Source organism: Oryctolagus cuniculus, chromosome 1, assembly GCF_051225735.1.
Source record: "Oryctolagus cuniculus isolate XC-2025 breed Fujian yellow rabbit chromosome 1, ASM5122573v1, whole genome shotgun sequence".
Taxonomy (NCBI): Eukaryota; Metazoa; Chordata; class Mammalia; order Lagomorpha; family Leporidae; genus Oryctolagus; species Oryctolagus cuniculus.
Genome location: NC_142867.1, coordinates 4,548,184 through 4,568,885, shown reverse-complemented (window position 1 = coordinate 4,568,885; position 20,702 = coordinate 4,548,184). Strand labels below are relative to the sequence as shown.

General features: G+C 67.3%; 2 protein-coding genes across 7 annotated transcripts in view; one reads left to right on the top strand and one right to left on the bottom strand.

Moving 5' to 3' along the window:
* The window catches only part of RAD9A (RAD9 checkpoint clamp component A), a 64,273-nt gene that overhangs the window by 39,228 nt on the left and 4,343 nt on the right, over window positions 1-20,702 (top strand). Inside the window, exons 1-3 of one of the 5 annotated variants that reach the window (XM_089316275.1) lie at window positions 18,012-18,841; window positions 20,090-20,160; window positions 20,508-20,636. In XM_089316275.1, coding sequence (XP_089172401.1) covers window positions 18,532-18,841; window positions 20,090-20,160; window positions 20,508-20,636 — 510 coding nt within the window. In that variant the 5' untranslated portion in view covers window positions 18,012-18,531. Of the gene's footprint in view, window positions 1-18,011; window positions 18,842-18,905; window positions 18,956-19,823; window positions 20,010-20,089; window positions 20,232-20,507; window positions 20,637-20,702 lie in introns of those variants that run through there. The other 4 variants (XM_089316252.1, XM_002709239.6, XM_008273744.5 and 1 more) reach the window with 4 other exon arrangements.
* On the bottom strand, window positions 851-9,294 carry CLCF1 (cardiotrophin like cytokine factor 1). Of its 2 annotated transcripts, none has more exons than XM_002709238.6 (3): window positions 9,133-9,294; window positions 3,880-4,046; window positions 851-2,223 (listed from the first exon to the last, which is right to left on the bottom strand). In XM_002709238.6, exons 1-3 carry the CDS (start codon window positions 9,146-9,148, stop codon window positions 1,729-1,731), a joined length of 678 nt encoding a protein of 225 aa, XP_002709284.3. In that variant the 5' UTR covers window positions 9,149-9,294; the 3' UTR covers window positions 851-1,728. The 2 variants fall into 2 exon arrangements, with proteins under 2 accessions (XP_002709284.3, XP_051682697.1); XM_051826737.3 differs by lacking the exon at window positions 9,133-9,294 and adding an exon at window positions 5,683-6,075.

Genomic DNA, 20,702 nt, shown 5'->3' with positions numbered 1-20,702 from the left:
CCCCAGCCGTCCAGCATGAATTCTCCCCGCTGAGTATGCTCATCTGTTAGACAGACGGGGCAGAGCCTCGGCTCACGATGGTGGCTCGGCCACAGTCTGTCGCCCTCCCGGGGAAAGGAGAGGTCCGAGGTGAAACCTTGGGGCCCCAGAGAAGCTGGGGACTGAACGCCTAAGGGCTGACTACTTGGGGAGAGCCCCGGAGGGCCTGACCATCAGCTTTTCTTAAAATATTCTTAAAATTAATTAATTAATTCGAAAGGTAGAGAGGGAGAGAGAGAGGAGGGAGAGAGATCTTCCATCTGCTGACTCATTCCCCAAATGGCCACAACGGCCAGGGCCGGGCTGGGCCGGGCCGACGCCAGGAGCCAGGAGCTTCCTCCGGGTCTCCCATGCGGGTGCAGGGGCCCCAGGACTTGGGTCATCCTCCTCTGCTCACCCAGGCACATCAGCAGGGAGCTGGATGGGAAGTGGAGCAGCTGGGACTCGAGCCAGTGTCCGTGTGGGATGTGGCACTGCAGGCGGCGGCTTTCCTCGCAGTGCCACAGTGCCGGCCCCTGATGAACAATTTTGCTTACCACGTGGAGGGAGAAAGCCAAGGCAGGACGACAGACCTAAGAGCAGCCAAGCCATCCCGGGGCGAGGAAGCCTGGGCCAGGGCGGCAGGAGGCCGCTGGGGGACTGAGGGTCCCGGGCTTGGGACAGGAGCAGGACGGGACCGGTCTGAGCTGTGCTGGCTGTCGGAGAGGAGAGTCTTGCCCAAGCCCTCTGCACTCCCCTCAACCAGGGCAGGCTGGGGCTGGGCAGGCAAGGGCCAGGGAAGGCCGTGACGGGCGCTGGCAGCGAGACCAGGTTCTGAGGCAAGCATTTTATTTGTTAATACAAGAATAGAAATTCTGCAATAAATATCATCTAATAAATAACATCTCCAAATAAATAAATATTAATACAACAAACTTAAGAGTCATGAGTGGGTGGGGCTGGGGGAAGGGCCTGGGGGAGCTTCCACCCCACACCCCAAAATGCTACCGCAATGTAAACTTTCAGGAAAGCCTGTGGCCGTGGCCGCGGCCGTGGCCGTGGCCGCCCTCCCCAGCCCGGGCAAGCCACAGATAGCCTGGGAGAGGGCGCGGGGAGGCACCGTGACGCTGGGGACTGCGGGGTCTGGTCCGTCCTCTGCCGTCAGCCCCACCTCTTCTGGCCGCCAGGCCACCTCCAGGGCAGCCCCTGCCCCTTCCACTTTGAATCCCATCTCTTCTTGTTCGACTCGTGGCCATGTTTGTCTCCTAATCGGGAGGTGTCACACTGGGGGGCTGGAGAGCAGCACCCATCCAAGGCAGTGGAGCAGCCAAAGGGCTCCACCCCAAGAAGGCACACGCCGGGCGGCCCCCACCCTGCCGTGGACTGCGTCTGGAAGGGCTGCTTGAGGGGCCCGCTCGCTACTGGCAAGTGCTGGGGAGAGGCGGGAGACCGTGAGAACCGTGGCACCAACCTGAACCCCTCTGGACTCCCTGGGGCATCACTTCCTGTGGAAACAGGCCTATTGCACCTCTTCCCCAGACCCGTAGGACTCTGGGAAATGGGGAGGGGACAGGGCTTATTGCATGACACCCCCACCCCAGTCCAGGGGAGGGCCAGAGGCTCACGTGTCTGTCTGTGGGCTCACAGACCTCTCCCTCCAGAGGGGAGCGGGCTTTGAAGGGGGAGGGGGGAGATGGCTAAGGTCAGAGATCAGAAGCCGTGGGCTTCCAGGTGCAGGGTGACCGCAGCCGCCGGGGGCTGCACCTTCTTCTTGAGCCGGTTAAAGTCCTTGGCTGAACGCCACAGCCAGGTCTGCAGCTCCTTCAGCAGCCAGAAGTCGTCCATCTTCTGGAGGAAGTCGCTGTGGGCAGGGCCAGGGGCCCAGGCGGGCTCAGTCCCGGGCAGGGGCTGGGGCAGTGGGTGGCCCAGGGCCGCCATGACACCTGCAATGCTGCCCAGCAGACCCTGGAGGCTGGTGCAGAAGTGGGCGAGGCTGCGGCGCAGCTCGGCCGTGGCAGCCTGACGGTTGAGGCCCCGCAGGTAACACAGGAGGTGGCTGTAGGCCTCGTAGTTCTGGGTCAGCCGCAGTTTGTCATTGAGGCTTCGCCACACTTCCAGGTTGACCGTGGCCCTGGGCAGAGTCTCTGCCCCCAGCCGCGGTGGGTTGAAGTCAGGCTCGTTGAAGGGGGGGCCCAGGTAGTTCAGCTGTGGAAAGGAGAGGGCAATGGGGAAGGAGGAGGGCAGGGCACCCGGCCCAGCCGCCAAGGGGCACCCGGCCCTGACACTGGCCCTGTCGCCTCCTGGGCTGCCCTAGGCTTCTGCACCACGGATGCCATGTGCAGAGAGGCGACAGTTGAAGCCGTGGGGGTGCTGAGCTGTCCTGTGGAGAGGTGCAGAAAGAGAACCCACACAGGACCACGCACTTGCTCACGCAGGCTCACTGGCTGGGTGGGCAGCCTTGGGAGAGCGCCCATGGCGGCGGGCGGGGCAGAGAGGAAGAGGAGCCCCAGGGAGCCAGGAGGCGAGGCTGGAGAGGTAGGAGGTGGCCCGGGAGAGTGCAGAGGCCAAGGAAGAGCAGATGGAGGAGCAGCCTTGCTCAGCAGTGCGGCTGCAAAACAGAGCAAAAGAGAGACCGCGCTTTAGAAGTGCCGGGGTCCGGCAGGAAGGAGGGGCCTGGCGACCTGGGAGAGAACCGTGCTGTGGCCTGGGAGCCAGATTGCAGGGGGTTAAGCGGTGCGTGGGTGGAGAGGAAGCAGAGGCACAGGGTGTAGACTGCTCCTCAAGAAATCTGGCAGGGGAAGCCGGGAGAGACGGGTCAGGAGCCCGAGGGGGTAGCAGAGTGAGAAAAGCAAAGGTTTTCCCCCACCGCGGAGGAACCAGGGAGAGAAAAGCGGGCGGAGGGCCGAGGGCCCAGGGCATCGGGGCATCGGGGATGCGGGTCCTCACGGACACCCAAAGAAGGCTTCAGCTGACGGACGCAGGGCTGCAGGAGGAAGAGCTGAGGCAGCCGCGGGAGGGGTGGGAGACAGTGTGGGACAGGGACCAGGGCCAAGGCCTTGCCCGCCCTTGGGGGCGCCGCCGGGGCCCAGGAGAGGGATGTGGGAGATGTGTGCCTGGGAGGAGAGGGGCGAGGCCTGGGCTAGGCCAGGGCCCAGGGGGAGGTTCACACGCTGACAAGCACAGAGACAAGCTAATTTCCTCGGTGTATCCTGGGGCTGGAGCCAGCTCCCCCGCCACCTCCTCCTTTTCCTTCCCTGGCTCCAGAGTAGGGGCTGGGATGTGAGAGGAACACGGGAAGAGGGCCCCGTTCCCCATGGTCCTCAGCTCCTCCGACCCTCCCTCCCTCCCTCCTGGGCTTCCTGAGCACCTCTGGCCTGCCCCCCAGCCTCCCTCTGCACCCTGCGCCCCCTCCCCTGACCCCCTCAGCAGGCCCAGCTAAGATGGGAGAGGCAGACAGAGGGAGGCCCATGGGTCCAAGCAGCAGGGCCCCAGGTCTGGGGGCAGAGGCGAGCTGGAACACAGACATGGGGGGTGGGGCCTCTCCATCCCCACCCAGCCCCGCCCGAGCAAGACACCACAACACGGTGTAAACAGAGGAGACTTCCCCAGCCCCCAGGGGGAGGCGGGCGCCCGGGCTGGCAGCCAGTGGGGCAGTGGGCCAAGGCGGGTGCGAGTCCTGCCCACATGCCAGTCCTGGGGCCAGAGATGGGAAGGGCAGGAGACAGGCCAGACGGGGAGACTGCGTGGAGCTCGAGGGCCCCTCCTCATCACCCTGTCCACCGCTGGGACCTTCCACCATCCTCTCCCCGCCACGCCTCTGCTCACTGCCCAACGCCCTGACTCCCGAGGCAGGATACTCACGTAGGTCCCAGCCAAGCTGCGGAGTTGGTGCTCCAGGTAGCGGGTGAGGTCATAGGTCTTCTGGATGGAGGGGCCAGGCCCCGGGTCCCCTGTGCGGTTGAGAGCTGGCACTGCAGGGAGGTGCCAGAGCACGGTGCACAGGCAAGCTAACATCCCCCACGAGTCCCCTGTGGACAGGACAGGCGAGATGCGTGAGGGCGGGCCCAGACTGGAGGGGGAGGTAGCTGGCAGCCCCTCGGGTGTCTGTCCCCACCTTGGGCTGGGGGAGGGGGGGCGGCGAGGGTGAGCACCAGACGGGCGGCAGAGGGAACGGAGGAGGGAAGTGCTCCTGGCCAGAAAGAGGGGGACGTGAACGTGTGTGTGTGGGCATGTCTGTGTTTGAGGACAGGATTTGGCACCGGTGTGCGTCTATCAGTAGATAATGGAGAAGTGTGCCTGTGTCCACTGAGAGTGCGTTTGGCACGTGTGTCACTGTATGTCTGCCAGCATGTATGCGTGTGTACACAGAGCAGCAGGCAGGCCAGGCCCTGGGGCCGCCAGTCAGTACGCGCGGGTTCCAGGCGTGCACCAGCCCCCTCTGGCAGCTCCCCCCGCCCCCTGCCCAGTCCCACTGCAGTTTAAGGGCTGCCAGGGGATGGGAATAGGCCCGCATCAGAGCTGGCATGCCGCCAGTACGCAGCCCTGGGCAGGGGGTGCTGGAGAGAGGCTGGGGCTCCAGGAGGCAAGGGGCAGGGTGACCAGGACACGGGCTGGCCGCTGCAGGCGGCACTGGTGGGTTTGTTCTGGGTGTGGCAGGTTGGAGGTTTAGCAGTCACACTCAGGCAGGGTCGGGCTCTGCCCCGTTCTCATCTGGGGTGCTAGATGGGGAAAAACTTCCTTGAGGCTTCCGGTCAGTGTGCGGCTGGGGGTGCACGTGGGGGCAGGAAGGGCAGAGATGCACCTGTCCAATTGTCCTGGCAGTTGGACGTTCCTGGGGGCCAGAGCCTTGTGGGGAGGGACATGGACAGTTGGGAAACCCCATTTTTGGGCTTCTAGGTGAGGTCCAAAGTCAGGATTCCACCGATATTTGGGTCAGGTTGGTCAGGATAGGGATGTAATTGGCACTTGGCTAGGTTAGGTCTAAGGACTGGGTTACTTTCAAAGTTTCAGATTAGTTTAGACTTGGGATTTGGTTGGTTGAGTGTGGTTGAGGTTTGAGTCCAGCAGGGGGATGTGGTTAGGCCTGCGCGGCGGAGGGTGAGCCGGGCCAGGGCCCGCAAGGTTGTTGATGCAGACGTCAGATGGGGCTCTGCCTGGCGTGTCACCGAGAGCAGGGCTGGTCTGGTGTTAAGCTTGGACAGGTGTCAGGTCACGAGTGCCTGCCTCCCTCCAGTCTATAGGTTACGCTTTGATGGCGGGTGTACCGACCTGACCGCGTGAGGATGAGAACTAACGCTGCGGAACTGGGGGCGGCTCAGGGCTAGGAGCCGGCGAGGGCTCAGGACTGCAGTGGTCGGAAATGTCTCTCGCAGAGCACAGGGGACAGTGGGACCTCTGCAGTGGTCCAGCCGGCCAGTCTGGATTCTCAGGTGCGGACGCAGCCCGAGAGCGGTGGTGGCATCGGTCACAGGGACCCTGCTCTTCAGGGGTGGGCGCAGTAGGGCAGGCGCTCTGCTGGGGGGCTCCTCTCCGCCCTGTCCCCATCTGCAGCCAGGGCTCCCCCCACCCCGCATTCTCTTCTCCGCCCCCTGCTCTTGACAGACCGTTTGCTCTTCACAACTGCAGGCCCTTCCCCTCTCAAAGCCCCGGGCTGGCCGCAGTCACCTCTGGGCTCCTTGGGTACCCATGGGCTGGCTTTGGAGACCGGCAGCAGCCCGTCCGGCCTGGAGGTCGCTTGCAGGATCTGGTCTGGCCCTGCTCGAAGTCGGTGGCCCCGTGGAGGGTCCCAGCTAACGCAGGAGTTGGGAGCTGGGCTCGCCTCTGCACCCACCCTGTCGCTGGGCTGTCTGTCCTCTGGTGGGGGCTGTGGCCTGGATCCCAGCCCCCAGCTTTGCCTGCCCCCTCCCATCCTGGGCACTGCAGGGCATCCCTGGGGAGGACCAGCTCCCTGCAGCAGGACAGCAGAGGGAGAAGCCTTTGGATAAACACGAGCTAAGTCATCTGGGCAGAAAAACGGCTCATGAAATTAACCAGACGAGGCCGGTGTTTCCAGGAATATTTCAGTTCTGAGGTAACTGTGTCACTGCAGGCTGGGGGGGGGGGGCGGGCAGAGGAGAGAGCAGGAGGATTTGACGACTGGCCCGGGAGAGCGGAGAGAGAGAAGGAGGCTCTGCAATCCCAGGGGAGCCGACAAAGGGGCGGTCCGTGGACAGTGCCCTGCCCTCTGGGATGACGGCTTCCACGCCCGTGCCTCAGGCTGCCTAGCAGGGAACACCTGCGATTTGAGCAGTGGGACCCTGCCTCACGGTGGGCTTTCTGGAGTCTCCATCCATCCATCCATCCTGTCCAGGCTCAGGGTGTGCAGGTGGAGCCCGCCACGGGGCGGGGCAGGGGGCCTCCCCCAGCCCTGGCTCAGGGCCCAGCCCCCACCCCAGCTCTGCCTCTGGCTGCTGCCCACGATTGTTTACATCCCGTCTTCTCCTTGTGTTTATAAATCCAGCTGAGCACGTGAGGAGCTAATGAGTGCAGCTCACGTTTCCTGCTGCAGGCCCCCCCACCCCCATCCTGGCCCCCACCCGGGCCAGCCCCTAATTCCATCCAGATCCCTGGGCCCTGGGAACCGAGGCCCCCTCGTGAACACACACGCAGAGCCTTAGCCCAGTGCAGGCGCAGGGCCACCCTGACACGGCTGCATAGGGGGCACACCCCTGCACACGTCTCATCGTCACTGCCCTGGTCCTGGGGCCTACATCCACCAAGGCTGACCTCGCTGCTGGTCGGGGGGCTCAGCGGCACAGATGTCCAGGGGGCTTAGAGCGCCAGGACAAGTCAGCACTGGGGCTGGGGGCTAAGAGCTGGGAGCCAGGAAGGTCCTGGAGATGGAGCAAGGGGCTGCAGGCCGAGCTAAATATGGGAGCCAGACCCGGACGGACACCTGGGGGACGCTGGGGGGCTCTGTGAGGGAGTCAGGGGGACGGGAGGGCTCCGGGGGTGCCGGCATGCTGCGGTGTGGGGGCCCAGCACTGGGAGTATAGGAAGTCGCCGGGGCGGGGTGGGGGGCTCCTGCCCCGCCTTCCCATCTCTGCATCCGCTGGCTCCGAAAGTGGGCGTGTGAGTCGGGACACATGGCCTGGAAGCCAGGAGACCCAGCTTTGCCGCCAGCCCATCTGGCCACCCGCACCATGCACGCTCAAGTCCTCCCCAGCGGAAACATGTGCGGCTCGCTCCGCCGGGCCTCCCGCATCCCCTCCCTGCCCCTCTCCTCCGGCCGGCGACAGAGAAGAACCGCAGGTCCCAGCAGCGAGGCAGAGGGCGGGCCAGCCCCTGCCTTGTGAAGCCGTGACAGACGCGGGCGGCCGGCTTTTGGTTGGAGGGAAAGGGTTCCGGATCGTGCCGCCAGAGGGCCCTGGGTGTGCAGGGGGGAGCCCAGCCGCCAGCTGAAAGCCAGAGGCAGGGGGCAGCCGAGCAGTGAGTAGTCCAGGCCAGTGTGTGGGTGAGTGGGGAAGGGTGTTGTTATCCAGAGTGCGGCCAGCGGGTGGGAGGGGCTGTGGGCGCGCCGGAGCCGGCGCCCGGGCAGGTGGGACCGCGGGAGGAATGTGAAGTGTCAGGGGACAGGGGAGCAGGTCTGTGCGGAGGGCAGCGCGACATCTGCTGCCATTTCTGCCCCTCTCCTCCCCTGGCCGGGCGGGCGGCTGGGGGAGCCCCTCTGTGTCTTCAGAGCCTGGGTACCTGCGTCCCCGGGAGCTCCGACAGCCGCCCCGGGGTCCGGGTGTGGGAGAGAAGCCGCCCTGGAGAGAGGTGTGTCCCACACCCCCGGCCCCAGCCCCTCTCCAAGGCTCAGACGGCTCAGCCCGGGCCGGCACCAGCCGGCCTCCCCCTCCTCCCCGGGCAGCCCCTTCCCACGCCGAAGCGGGCGGGCCACGCCGGCCCGGGGGGGAACCCGGGTCGTCTGGGACTGGGGGGCTGCGAGGACTAGCTAAGGAAAGTGAGGAGAGCAGACAAGGCGACTCTGGCGAAGCAGGGGGCTTGGGTTTCTTTCGTGGGGCTCAGCTGGGGAACGCTGCAGCGGCGGCCGCTCGCCGGCCCTTCCTCCTCGGGGGTGACCCTCGCTCCCGGACCCCTCCTGGCGGCGGCGGCGGCGGCGGCGGCGGCGCCTTCCCCCTGTGTGGCCCCGGCGCCCCCGGCCCCGCCCCCCGCCCGCTCCCGCCCGGTCGCTCCCTTCCCGGCGGCGGGGGCGGGGGCGGGTCCGCAGCGCGGGGCTCCGGGGCTCGGCCCGGCGCTGCCCTTTCCCGCGCGACAACTCCCTGCCCTGCCCGCCTCCTTCCCGCGGACCGCGGGGCCGGGCGGCCGCTCCCGCCGCTCCCCGCAGCTCTCGGCGCTCCGCGGCCGGTGACGGACTTTTTCCTGCCGGGTCCGGCCGGGCTGCGCCCGCCCCCCACCCCCCCCAACCCCCGCCTCGCGGTAATCACTCCCAGGCCACGGCGGGCCGGGGGCTCGAGGCCGCTGCCTGGCCCCTACCTGCAGCCGGCGCCCGGGCCGTGGACAGCACGGAGGGCTCCGGCCGCGCAGCGTGCAGCGTCCCGGGGCCCGGCCCGCCCGGCCCGGCGTGGCCGGGCTTGGCGCTGCCCTCAGCCCTCCTCTCTCCTCTCGCCCGCCCTCTTCCCTCCCGCCCGCCTTCGCCTCCCGGCGGGCCGGGGAGGGAGCGCGGCGCGGCCCGAGGTGTCGGCCTCCCCTCGCCGCCCGGCGGCCCGGCCTCGGCCCCCTTCCCCGCCCAGCCCCCTCCTCCCTTCGCGCCGCGGACTCGCCCGCCCCGACTTCTGCGCGGGGCTCGGTCCGCGGGTCCCCTCCAGGTGGCCGCCTCCCCAGGTCTGCAGGCCGTCCGGGCTGCCCGCCGCGCTCGCCGCCACCTCCTGCGCCGCCGAGCGGAGCCCAGGAATGCCGCGTCCCCGCCCGGCCCCTCTCGAGGGCGCCCGGCAGTGCCTCCCCCGGCCCGAGCCCTGCTCCCCGGCCCGGCCCCGGCGCGGGGCTCCCCGGGGGCGGGCGGGAGGACGGGAACCGGATCTCGCGGCTGCTCGGCGGGGGCGGGGGCCGGGGCCTCGGACGCCTGGCTCCTACCTGCTCGGAGGTCCATGGGGCCGGGGGCCGGGCCGGCCGGGCGCGGCTCCTCTCCCAGAGGCTGGCGGAGCGGGAGGGCGAGCCGCGGCTCCGGCGAGGCTTTAATAATCCCATCCGCCAGGCCCACTCGCAGGTTTTTTTCGCTCGGTTTCGGATTTTTTTTTTTCGGTGTGGGACATTCTGCAAACTTTTTTTTTTTTCTGACGTGTAAAGCTGTAACCGCAAATTGTAGCGGCCCTCCCCGGGGTGGGGGAGGCGGGGGGAGGAGGGAAGGGAGGGCTTCTGGGGCTCCTCTCCCTCCCACTGCACCGAGGGGGGGTGAGGTGAGGCGAGGCTGCCGCGGTACCACCCGGGCCTCCTCGGGGAGGGGGCGGGGAGGGCACCCGTCGGCGCGCAGAGCCCCGAGGGCCCGTGCAGCGCGCGGCCTGGGGTGGGCTTCCCGCTTCGGTGGGCCTGGGGTGCCTGCCCCGGGCCCCTCGCCGGGTGCGGGGTCTCTGCTGCCACCCTACCTCTGCCCCCCATCTCCAGCCTCCCCTCCCCCTTGAGTAAACGCAGTGACACATTCTCCCAAATGCCAGCGAGCTGGCCTCGGAGCAAGTGATGGCTTTTTTCCTGCTGCCCTTTGTCTGCGCTGACCGCCCCCCTTGCTATTGTCCCGCCGCCAGTCCCGTTTCCCAAAGCTGGAGCCCCGCGAGGCGCCGGGCTGGGGCAGGTGACTGACTGGCCTGCAGTGCCCCCAGGGGGCCGGGCAGGGCCCACCGCCGGCGCCCCCTCCAGTTCCCGAGGCTCTGCTTCTTCCCTGTGACCAGCCGAGTGCACGGGGTGGGGGACTTGTAATTCATTAATCACAGGAGGCACCGGACCAGTTTCAACACCAGAGGCTTCGCGGGTGACTCAGCGGGGAACGCTCCGAGTCAGGGCCATGGACAGAGCGAGCGGCCCCGGTTGTGAATGGCTTTTCATGAAGACATTTGGCGCCCTCCTTCCTCTGGGGTTTGGGGTTGCTGGGTTTTTCCGGTGGTGAGGTAGGGGTGGTTTGGCGGTGGCGCACTCTCCCCCTGCCTTCCCTCAGGCCTGGGTTGGGACGTGCTGGGCGGAATACCTAAGGGACCCAGAAGCCTGGACCTTCCCCGGAGGGTCTCCCTTCCTCCGCCTCCCTCCCTCTCCAGCGGGCCGCCGGGGAGAGCGCACGGAGGAAGCAGCTGTTGTGCGGGGCTTGCAGGCAGCCCCGCATTGTGGTCTTCCTCTGGAGTGGGGGGGACAGTCACTTGGTCCCCAAGGCTTGGGTGCACCGGAGCTGTGCCGCCAATTAAGTCATCGGCAATGAGTGGCTCTTGTTGTTACGGTGCTGCTCCAAAGGGGGAGAGGCGGGCGGGCGGTGGGCCAGACCTGGAAGGTGCTGCCTGGCTCACCCCACGCCTGCCCTGCCCCCCCACCGCCCCGGGACAGGAGGGCCCCCGGCAGCCTCGCCCCAGCCCCTGCAGCCTGTGGGTGCGAGCAGGCAGCCTGGCCATGGCCAGTGCTGGGCTCCCAGGGCAGCTCTTCCCTCTCTGCACCGCGAGAGGACTGGGGTGGGGGGGTCGGGGGGGGAGAGGTTTGTTTTCAATTACCTCACTGGAGTGGGACAGACTTTGTTGTTGGGTTGGGTTTTTTTCTCTCTCTCCTTCCTTCCTTCCTTCCTTTCTTTCTTTTTTTTTCCTAAACAAGGAGAAAATGAGCTGGGAATGGAGTGCTGGCCTGGGCGGGGGGCAGGGGGCTCGCTGGGGCATCCGTAGCAGCTTGGAGGGGCCTTTGTGAAAAGTGCCCGGACCCCCCACCTCCTCCCCACCCCACCCCACCCCAGCCAGGACTCTGGAGTTTCAGTGACATTCTTGGCTGGCGAGCCCAACAATCTTTTGATGCCCATGCCAAGGTCAAGGAGGCAGATGCCCCTGGATGCCTGGCTCCAAGGCCGGCCAGGAGGTGCCCCTGGCAGCCGGGGCGGGCAGCGGGCAGCAGCTCCCGGCCGGCTCCCCTCTGCCGCAGCTCCTTGTGGAGAGCCCGTGTCTGCACAGACAATGTGGTTTGGATTTGGCGGAGCCCCCTCAGCACCTTATAAAGCACCTTGCTGAGTCAGGGAGAAAGCAGCCCCAAAGCAGAGAGGAGGAGGGGCCGGGAGAGGGGAAGGAGGCAGGGGGCGCTGGAGAAGGAGGGGAGAAGGGACCCGGGGAGGAAAGAGGAGACGCAGAGGCAAATGGGTGGGAGTGAGGGAGGGGGGAGGAGGAGGAAGAGGAGGGATGGGCGCGGGGCGGGTGCCTGCCGGGCTGCCCCAGTAGACCGCCTGGGCAGTCCTGGGGGAACCGAAGGCTGTGGCCCTGAGCTAGGACCGGCCAGGTGGCTGCAGGGACAGTTGTCCTACACACAGCAACTCCGACCTCCCGGCTTGTCTTTGAGTCCTAGTGTGGTGACCCCACAAGCTGGGAGAGGCCTCTCCGGACTTGCATCTCTGCCCTCTCCCCTCGCTCGGGGCGGGGGGGGGGGGACGGGCATCTCCCCTCCCCCCTTCCACACTGCCAAAGAGAAAAGCGACTCCCTTTCCAGGCCTCCAGTGCCCCTCTGCCATGTCTGGGCAAAGGCAGCCGGCTAGGAGCTGCCAGCTGGGGTGGGGTGGGGGCCGGAGTCACCGATCCCCACTGGGATCGGGGAGAGGGAAGAAAGGCGAGGTGGAGCTGGGTGATCCCACAGGGTTTTCGTGGGTTGGGGCAGGACAAGTGACTGCCTCCGATTCCTAGCTGGGGGCCCCGGGAAAGCTCCTGCACCGCCGTGGCTCTCAGGGCCGTCCTGGCTGCCCACTGTCCTGTGGTGCGTTGTGCTGGCTCCGTGAAGGACAGAGGGGACAAGGAACACCAGCCTGCCTTCAAGGGTTTTGCAGTCTTGGGACACTCCCTCCCTCACTGCAGGTGGCAGTGGGTGCCTCTGGGGCCAGGGAGGATGGGAGAGCTGCCTGGAGTGGGGGGGGGGGGGGCGTCAGAACCGGGCGGGAAGAGCAGCGCCGGCTGGAGCTGGCAGAGGGCCATCGCGGGGAGCTGGACGCCTGGCTCCCAGTTGGCCAGGGTGGCCCGGGACAAGCCCGTCACCCCTCTCTGCCCTCTTCCCGGCACGGTGGGTGTTGGGTGAGCGGAGGAGGGGAGCGCGGGTTCCCTGCCTTCTCTGGCCTGCTGGACTGCAGGCCTTCCTGTCCACAGCCGGAGGCAGGCCAGGCCCAAGGACTGGGGTGGGTGGAGGGCAGAGCAGGCACCAGGTGAGTCAGCGTTGGCTCAGGGGCTGGCGGGTGTCCCACGCCGCCCTCTCCCCTTCCATCTGGCTGCAGCTTGCATCCCCCCCGAGACTCAGGGGCCCCGGAACACCAGTGCAGGCGAGCCCGGCCCCTCCTGATGGACCAGCAAGGGTGTGAGCTGGAGACGCCCCCAGAGGTGAGTAGGGGCGCTCACTGACATGTTCCTCTGTTCCCTGAGGACCTGCGTGCCAAGCACCGCCCCCCATAAGGGTGCAGCAGGGCTCCCCCAGTGGCCCCGGCACCGCCGCCTTCCCGCGGACTGGGGCTCTGCTTCAACACTGACTTCTCCCTGACCGGGCTTAGCTGCTCAGGCTCTCCCCGGGCCTCCCATGGCCTCTCCACAGGGCCCCAGTGAGGCGGGCGCCATCACGGGAGCACGGAGGCCCGGGGAGACCGAGCCACCTGCCTCAGGTCACAGCCTGGCAGGGGCAGAACCAGGCCGGGAGCCCTCAGCTGCGCCGTGCAGGTGGCCGCCTGGGGCAGGGGGCTCCGGGGAATGGAAGGGGCGGGTGCGGAGAAGAGGGCTTTGACTCCCCCTAAGACTTGGCTGAGTCCCCAGGCCGTGCAGGGGCACAGCTACTGCCTCAGGTCACCGAGATGCTCCTTGAGTGCCTGGAGAGTCCTGGCCTGCCTCGGAGGGGACTGCCCGCCCCCCATCTCCACTGACACCGGCTGACGGGGACGCGGGGGCCCGGTGCTCGCAGGCCAGAGCCAAGCACGCTGGTGAGCCCAGCTGTGACTCTGAGCTGGGAATCGGGGGACGGGAAGCAGCCAGCCACCCACCCGCAGGACCAGGGCCAGGGCTCGCCTTTGCTTCCAGGTGGCCCCCGGGGCCCCAGGCGCTCTGGGCACGCGGGCCTGGGGCTGGAGGAGGGGAGGGCAGCACGGAGCACCCTCCCTTCCCCTGCAGCCTGCAGGAGCCCCAGGGCACTGCCTCACCCTGAGCTGGCCGTGAAGTCAGCGGAAACCCCGGGGCAGAGGCCTCTTTTACCTTGACAATGGCCCAACCCACACCTGGCCCAGCTCAGGCCTCCCAGAGGACACCCCACCCCACCCCCAAAGCCAGAGAGGAGGTGGGAGGGACCGGGTCCTGCTGCCTGCCTCGCCCTGGCCAGGCGGCTGGGTGCTGGGTGTGTGAAGAGGGCAGGAGCAGGAGGGACGCCCCCAGGTGCTCACCTCCTCCTTGGCCTGCCAGGGGCTGTCCCTGCCATCCTCCCAGGGTGTTCCGGCACCCTGACCCACCCGTGCCGCAGGCCCTGTGACTCCGGCTCCATCTCCCTGGCAGAGGAGTGGGGTTACCTCTCCCTGGGCCGGGAGATCCTTATCCGGGCCTGCTGAGTCACTGCCGCTCCTCCTCCTGCCCTCCGCTTCCCCAGGCTTCTCACAGCTCTCTCCAGACTGGCTGGGCTCTGTGGGGGTCAGAGGCGGGCAGGGTCGCTGCCCCCTCTGTTGGTGGGCAGCGGGAGGCTTCGCGGGACCAGTGCGTGACCTTGGACCAGGCTCGGCCTCCGCTCCGTGGAACAGAGGCAGTGACGGCAGCCTTCCCCTGGGGCCCCCTCCTCGTTTCAGCGTTGACCGTGACGCCGTCAGCCCACTGAGACAGGAACTTAAGAAGTTCAGAATGGGGCTGGCGCTGTGGCACAGTGAGTGAAGCTGCCGCCTGCAGCGCCGGCATCCCGTGGGGGCGCTGATTAGAGTCCCGGCTGCTCCACTTCCGACCCAGCTCCCTGCTGGTGTGCCTGGGAGGGCAGCGGAGGATGGTCCAAGTCCCTGGGCCCCTGTACCCACGTGGGAGACCTGGTGGACGTTCCTGGCTTTAGATTGGCCCAGCCCTGGCTGTAGTAGCTATTTGGGGAGTGAGTCAGCGGATGGAAGACCTCTCTAAGTCTCTGTCTCTTTCTCTGTAACTCTGCCTTTCAGATAAGTAAGATAAAACTTTTTTAAAGGTGCAAAAGAAGAGCCAGTGCCGCGGCTCACTAGGCTAATCCTCCACCTTGCAGCGCCGGCACACCGGGTTCTAGTCCCGGTTGGGGCGCCGGATTCTGTCCCAGTTGCCCCTCTTCCAGGCCAGCTCTCTGCTGTGACCCAGGAGTGCAGTGGAGGATGGCCCAAGTGCTTGGGCCCTGCACCCCATGGGAGACCAGGAGAAGTACCTGGCTCCTGCCATCGGATCAGCGCGGTGTGCCAGCCGCAGCGCACTGGCCGCGGTGGCCATTGGAGGGTGAACCAACGGCAAAGGAAGACCTTTCTCTCTGTCTCTCTCACTGTCCACTCTGCCTGTCAAAAAAAAAAAAAAAAGGTGCAAAAGAAGGTGCAAGGTCACAGCGGGGGGCGGGAGACAGTAGGGATGACTGCGGGGGCAGGGAGAGGCAAACAGGAGGCCACAGGCGGGCTGAGCAGGGGCTGGCACGCAGGCCTGTGGGCTCCCGTCACCCCCAAAGGCTTCCTGAAGCACCTGCAATGGATGCCTTGGCCTACATTGTGGCTGGGAGACACCCAGCCTCCGCCCGAGGCCCGGGGCTGGCGGGGCGGGGCAAGGGGACTGCAGCAGGACTGGGGATGTGGCTCCCTGGGCTCCTCGGACCCCGGGCTCAGCAGGGACAGCGTTGCCTCCAGGAGGCCCCCGGGGCGGCAGGGCGCAGAGGCGGTGGTGAGTGCAGGCTGTGTAAGCCGCGGGGCTCCGGGCCCCTGCTCGCCGCGCACCGCTGATTCTCCTGAAATAGGGGCGTCCGGCTGCTACTGAACCCTGGAAACAGAAGCAGGGGTTGCGTAAGGTCACACAGGCAGGCGGCCGGGCTGTAGTCACCCTGTCCTCAACCAGTAGCCCCCCGGCCAGTTCCCTGAGAACTCCTCCTACACACACGCACACACACGCACATACACACACGCACCGTAGCGAGCCCATCTCAGCCAGGGTGGCGCCTTCTCTGCCCCTGCCCCTAGCGCGGTGGCAGGTCCTCAGCCCGCTCCCTGGCCCGGGAGCTGGCACTGGACGCGGTGTCTGTCTCCCTCTGCTGGTCCCTTAGGGGACAACCCGCCAGGACGCTGCCGGAGCGGGCCTTGCCTGGAACGGTGCTCCGCGAGCCCTGGGGCGGCCAGGGAAGGACCAGGGACGCAGGCCAGGCGGTGGCCTGCGGAACCCCAGTGTTGCTTCCTGGGGTCCCTGCGGCCGGGGACTGCCTCCAGCGAGAGCGCCGAGGGGTGGTCTCAGGGAGCCCGGCCCCGGCCCCGGCCCTGAGGCAGCCTCCCTCTCCTCCAGCCCGTGAATGGAGCTGTCACCCGCGGATTTATCTAAACCTTTTGTGAAGCTGTTTGTATCTGCAGCCGAGCCCACATCTCGGGGTAATGAGTTCCATCGGCGTCTCCCCTGCTGGGCGGAGCGCGCTGCCTTTGATTCCTCCTAAACTTACCTCACTCGCGCTCCAAGGGGCCCTGTAACTCCAGCCCGCGGCTGCTGCTGAACAAGCCCGGGCTTCCCGCTTCCAGCCCCACCGGGTCTAGAAGATTCCATCCCATCTCCCCTCGGCAGCCAGGCCTGCAGGCAGGAGACCCGGGCAGACGAGGCCTGGCACTCTCGCAGGGCTCGGAGCCGCAGCTGCGGGACCCTTGGCCGAGTCTTCCGCCCCCACCCAGGAGCCCTGCACGGTCCAGTTTCCAGTTTGGGGAGGGCAGGCTTTTCCTTCGTGATACTTCCCTGGGGAGACGTCCCCCCGGGGTCCTAGCGTGCACCCGCCTGGCTTCGTCCAGGCTCCTGGCTGATTTTCTCCAGCCCTGACCTGACAGCAGCCCGGGAGGGCAGCACGCAGCGGGCAGGGAAGGGGGAACCAGCGCGGTGCCTCAGGCCTCTGCGGACGCTGGCCCAGCCGGTCCTCCCCCAGCCCCGCGAGGCCCTGACCCCGCCTTACAGACGGGGGCAACAGAGGCTTGGAGAAGCCCAGCGACTTGTGCATTTGCACACGATTTGAAAGGGACGGAGCCGGGGTTCAGAGAGAGGCTGGTGCCCAGGCCCCCGCGCCCCGTCTCAACAGACAGTCCTGGGTTCCAGTCTTGCCTCCCTCTGAACCCTGTACTTGTCAGTCATTCCACACAGACTTCTGAGCCACTGGTGTGCGCCACACATGGTTCTGGTTGCTGGGACAGCGCCAGGGGCCCGGGACGGCCTGGGCAGAGCTTGGCAGGGGGGCTGGCAGCCCCTGGGGTGCCACACACCATCACAGGCAGCCTGGGATGGCCCAGCCACCTGGCCTGCTCAGTCCCCCCAAGGCCTGGGGTACCATTTCCTGAGTGTGCACACACGGGGGGGGGGGGGCGGGACAAGCCGGAAGGGGCTCCCCAACCCAACTCCTGTGCCTCCGCGCCTTCCAGTGCCTGCACCCTGGCAGAGCCTCGAGGGTGAGAGGCCCGCGTGAGTTCTCGTCTGTGGGGGCCGGCTGGGACATCCTGCTCCTCATTCGCACCTACAGCTCCTTAGCAAACGTGCTTTCCTGGTCCTCCCTGCCTCGCTCACCTGTCTGCCTCTTCCTCCAGGGAGCCCTCCTTGATGCCCTCGGCCTCCAGCAGCCATGCTGTCATCACACCCAGCCCTTCTCAGGGGTGCACCCCCTCAGACTGTGGCACCATCACCCACCCCCGAGCTCAGGAGCCGTCACTCCACAGAAGGGGCGCTTCCTCTGACTGCCCGGGTCAGCTTCTGCTCCGAGCCGGGCACTGGCCGGCCCCTCCCCCTGGCTGTGCCGGGCTCACTTTGTTGAGGCCCGTGCCCGGTGAGGCCTAGCTGGCCGGGCCAGAGTGGAAGCCCTTACCCTCTCTCACACCACCCTCTAGCACACCAGCGCCTGCCGCCAGCATGGTGAGAGCCCCGGGGAGCAGGGCAGGAGCGGTCACGCTCTGTCCCACACCTAGACGAGTCCATCTGTGTTAGCTGAGTTACCAAGCACCAAAGAAGGTGTCGGCCCACCCCCACCACAACCACGTGACAGAATGCAGGGTAGGGGGCACTCACCCAGTCCCCACCCCCACTGGATTGAGAACGAAAGGAGGCCGGAGGGGCTGTGCCGGGCTGGAGTCGCTCCCAGATCTCTCCGGCAAGGCCACGCCGCCGGTCAGTGTGGCGCCCCGAGAAACCCAGCTCTCCCAACTGCCAGCCCCTGGCCCCTCTCTGGCCTCTGAGCCCTGTGGAAGGCACAGGAGGGAGCAGGGGTCCTCCCCAAGTGGCCCCCCCCCTTCCTAGGGCCTTGTGCGGGAGACCCCGGGGCCACAGGACCCTGCTGCCCCGTAGGTGTTGGGGCAGAAACTGGACTCCGTGAACAGCCAGTCTGCCCTCCCAAAGCCGCGGTGCGCATGGCCTGCCGGGCTGTGCAGGCAGTGGGCCGCGGGCAGAGGCAGGGCCGGGAGAGGCCACGCTGATTTCCCGGGGCAGGGAGACGCCGAGAGGCAGCAGTGAGGAAGCACAACGCTGAAGCTCTGCCAGCTCGTGGTCTTGACGGAGGGGGCCGGGGCTGAGGCCAGGGAAGGCCAGGGAGGGCTCGGAAGCCGGCTTTGTTTCTCCCCACTTGTGTTTTTTTTTTTTTTTAAGATTTATTTATTTGAGAGGCAGAGTTACAGACAGAGAGAGGGAAAGACAGAGAGATCCATCCGCTGGTTCACTCCCCAACTGTCCACAACGGCCGGAGCTGTGCCGATCCGAAGCTAGGAGCTTCTTCCGGGTCTCCCACGTGGGTGCAGGGGTCCAAGCCCTTGGGCCGTCCTCCACTGCTTTCCCAGGCCACAGCAGGGAGCTGGATCGGAAGCAGAGCAGCTGGGACTTGAACCGGCGCCCATGTGGGATGCCACACAGCAGGCAGAGCTTTCCCCGCTACGCCACAGCCCCATACTGAGAGGGACCCAGCGGCAGCCTGGACTTTATTTGGTTTGCATGTCCATCGACTTCACACCTACTGAGCTACTGTCACCGTCACCTACTGAGGCTCAGGCCCCATGTGAGCCACAGGGATAGGAAACGAAGCCGACCGGTGCCCTGGCCATGTGCGGCTGGCACCCGGGCACGAAATAAGCAAACACACGAAAGACTTCGGTGAGCTGCGATGGACACTGTGGCCCGACAGGGCAAGGGCTTGGCCACAGCCCCGGGTGGGGCAGAGGCTGGGCCGAGGGCAGGGAGTTGGGAAGGCCATGCCAGGTGGCCAGGGCAGCGGGTACAAAGGTCCCAGGTGAGAGAGGAAGTGGTGGGCGCAGAGGCCGGGCACTCACGGGGAGATGAGTGCGGACTGGGTGGGGCTAGACTCCGTGAGCTCCGGGTGGAGTTCCGATTTTATGGCAACCAGTGGAGCGTGCAAGCAAGGACGGGCCATGACACAGCCGGAACTCCCACTTTTGCTGCTGTGAACTGTGCAGGTGAGCGAGGAGGGGGCCCAAGCCAGAGGAGGCAGTGGAGAGGGACGGGAAGCTGGCACCTGCCATCTGTCTGGGAGGCGGAGCGCTCAGGACCTGCCTGCGGGATTGTAGCAGGTGCGGGAGAGGGCGGGGCCCCGAGGACTCCAGTTAACAGCGGCGTGGTGAGCTGGAGCCCAGCAGGGGAAAGGGGAGAGGACCCACCCCAGGGCCCCAGGGACGCTGCAGAGGCGGAGCGGAGACAAAGCAGGCTGGAGAGCAAGGGGCCTGGGCACAACCCACAGGACCAGAGGCGGCCCCTTCAAGGGGAACTGGGCGGCAGCGCCTCCCCCAGGGCTCCCCTCCACTTTACAGACGGTGAGCACAGGCCCCGGGCAAGAGGCAGACCCCTCCTTTCAGAGTCGGGGGTCTTTAAAAACAGGGGGCCGGGCTCCCCCCTCCCAAACGGTTCCCAGCGCTTCCCAGCAGCGCCTTCGTCCGCTGGCCGGCCCCACCCTCCGCGAGGCCCGGGCCCGCGCCCCTGGGCCTCTGCCCTCTGCCCCATCCGATGTCGTCGGGGCTCCGCGAAGCCGGACGGAGCGCCCGCCCCCGGCTCCAGCTCCAGGTGCCGCCGCCTCGTTTTAGCGCTGGCGCCGCTCCCTGGGTGCCCAGGGTCTGGCCGCGACCCTGTAGCCCCCCGCCAGAAGCGCGGGAACTCTGCCCAGCAGAGGCCAGGGCCCAGTCCGGCGCACCGGGGCCGCGTCCTCTCCGCCCTTCGCGCTGCGGTGCCCGCCGGCCGCCCCTGGGATGCGGAAGGGACAGGGTCGGGCCCGGGGCGCGAGAAGCCGGGAGCGAGGCTGGCGAGGCGGACGCCCGAGTGCCGCTGGGTCACGTGACGGAGCTCCCGCCCCGCGCCTGCTAGGGCTCCGTCACGTGACGGCGGAGCCTGCGAGCGTTTTCTCACGTGACGGAGGCGCCCTGTGCCGGCCAATGAGGAGGCGGGGGCGGAGCCGGCCGGGGGCGGCGCGCGGGAAGAGGGGAAGGGGCGACGGCGGTGGTAGCAGCGGCATCGCTCTGCTCTGGGGCTGGCTGCGGGGCGCCCCGCGTCTGAGCTAGGTGCGGGGCTCCAGCTAGGCCGGGGTCAGCTCCACAGTCAGCATGCGGTGCCTGGTCACGGGCGGCAACGTGAAAGGTGAGTCCGGGCCGGCCCGGCTGCGGGGCGCGGGAGCCGGCCGGGGCGCCCGCCTAACCGCCCCTGTCTCCTCTCTGCAGTGCTCGGCAAGGCCGTCCACTCCTTGTCCCGCATCGGGGATGAGCTCTACCTGGAACCCATGGAGGAAGGGGTGAGGGGCCGGGGCATGCAGGCTGCCGACCCGGAGCACGCGGGATGGCCTTGGGCAGACGTGTGCGCGGAGTGCGTTTCCATGCTTGGGTCCCGCCGTCTTCCCGGGCCGGAGGGCGCCCTGAGGGCAGTGGGCCTCGCAGGGGTGCCCAGCGTCAGCGGGGGGGTGGGGTGAGGGGACCTAGAGAAGACGGGGAGGGAGGGCAGGGGGCGCGGCACTCGGCTGTTCCCCGCAGTGCTCAGGTAGGCTGGGAAGGCTTCCTGGAGAAGGGGGCTGCTGACCGCGCGTGAGGGCGCAGGCGGCCCGCAGCGCCTGACCACGGCCCTGCCCTTGCTGTCCGTCCCCAGCTCTCCCTGCGCACCGTGAACTCCTCCCGCTCTGCCTACGCCTGCTTCCTGTTTGCCCCGCTCTTCTTCCAGCAGTACCAGGCGGCCACCCCCGGGCAGGACCCGCTGCACTGTAAGATCCTGATGAAGGTGAGGCTCTGTCCTGGGCGCCTGCGCCCGGCCTGCTCGGCCCGGAGAGCTGATGTCCCGCCCCCC

Coding starts and splice junctions, on each gene's coding strand:
- CLCF1 (XM_051826737.3), bottom strand. CDS start 5,926: ATGGGAGGGGGCAGGCAAAGCTGGGGGCTGGGATCCAGGCCACAGCCC. Junction 4,047..5,682: donor GGTACCCAAGGAGCCCAGAG/GTGACTGCGGCC, acceptor TCCTGTCCACAG/GGGACTCGTGGGGGATGTTA. Junction 2,224..3,879: donor GCAGCTTGGCTGGGACCTAC/GTGAGTATCCTG, acceptor TCCTTTCCACAG/CTGAACTACCTGGGCCCCCC.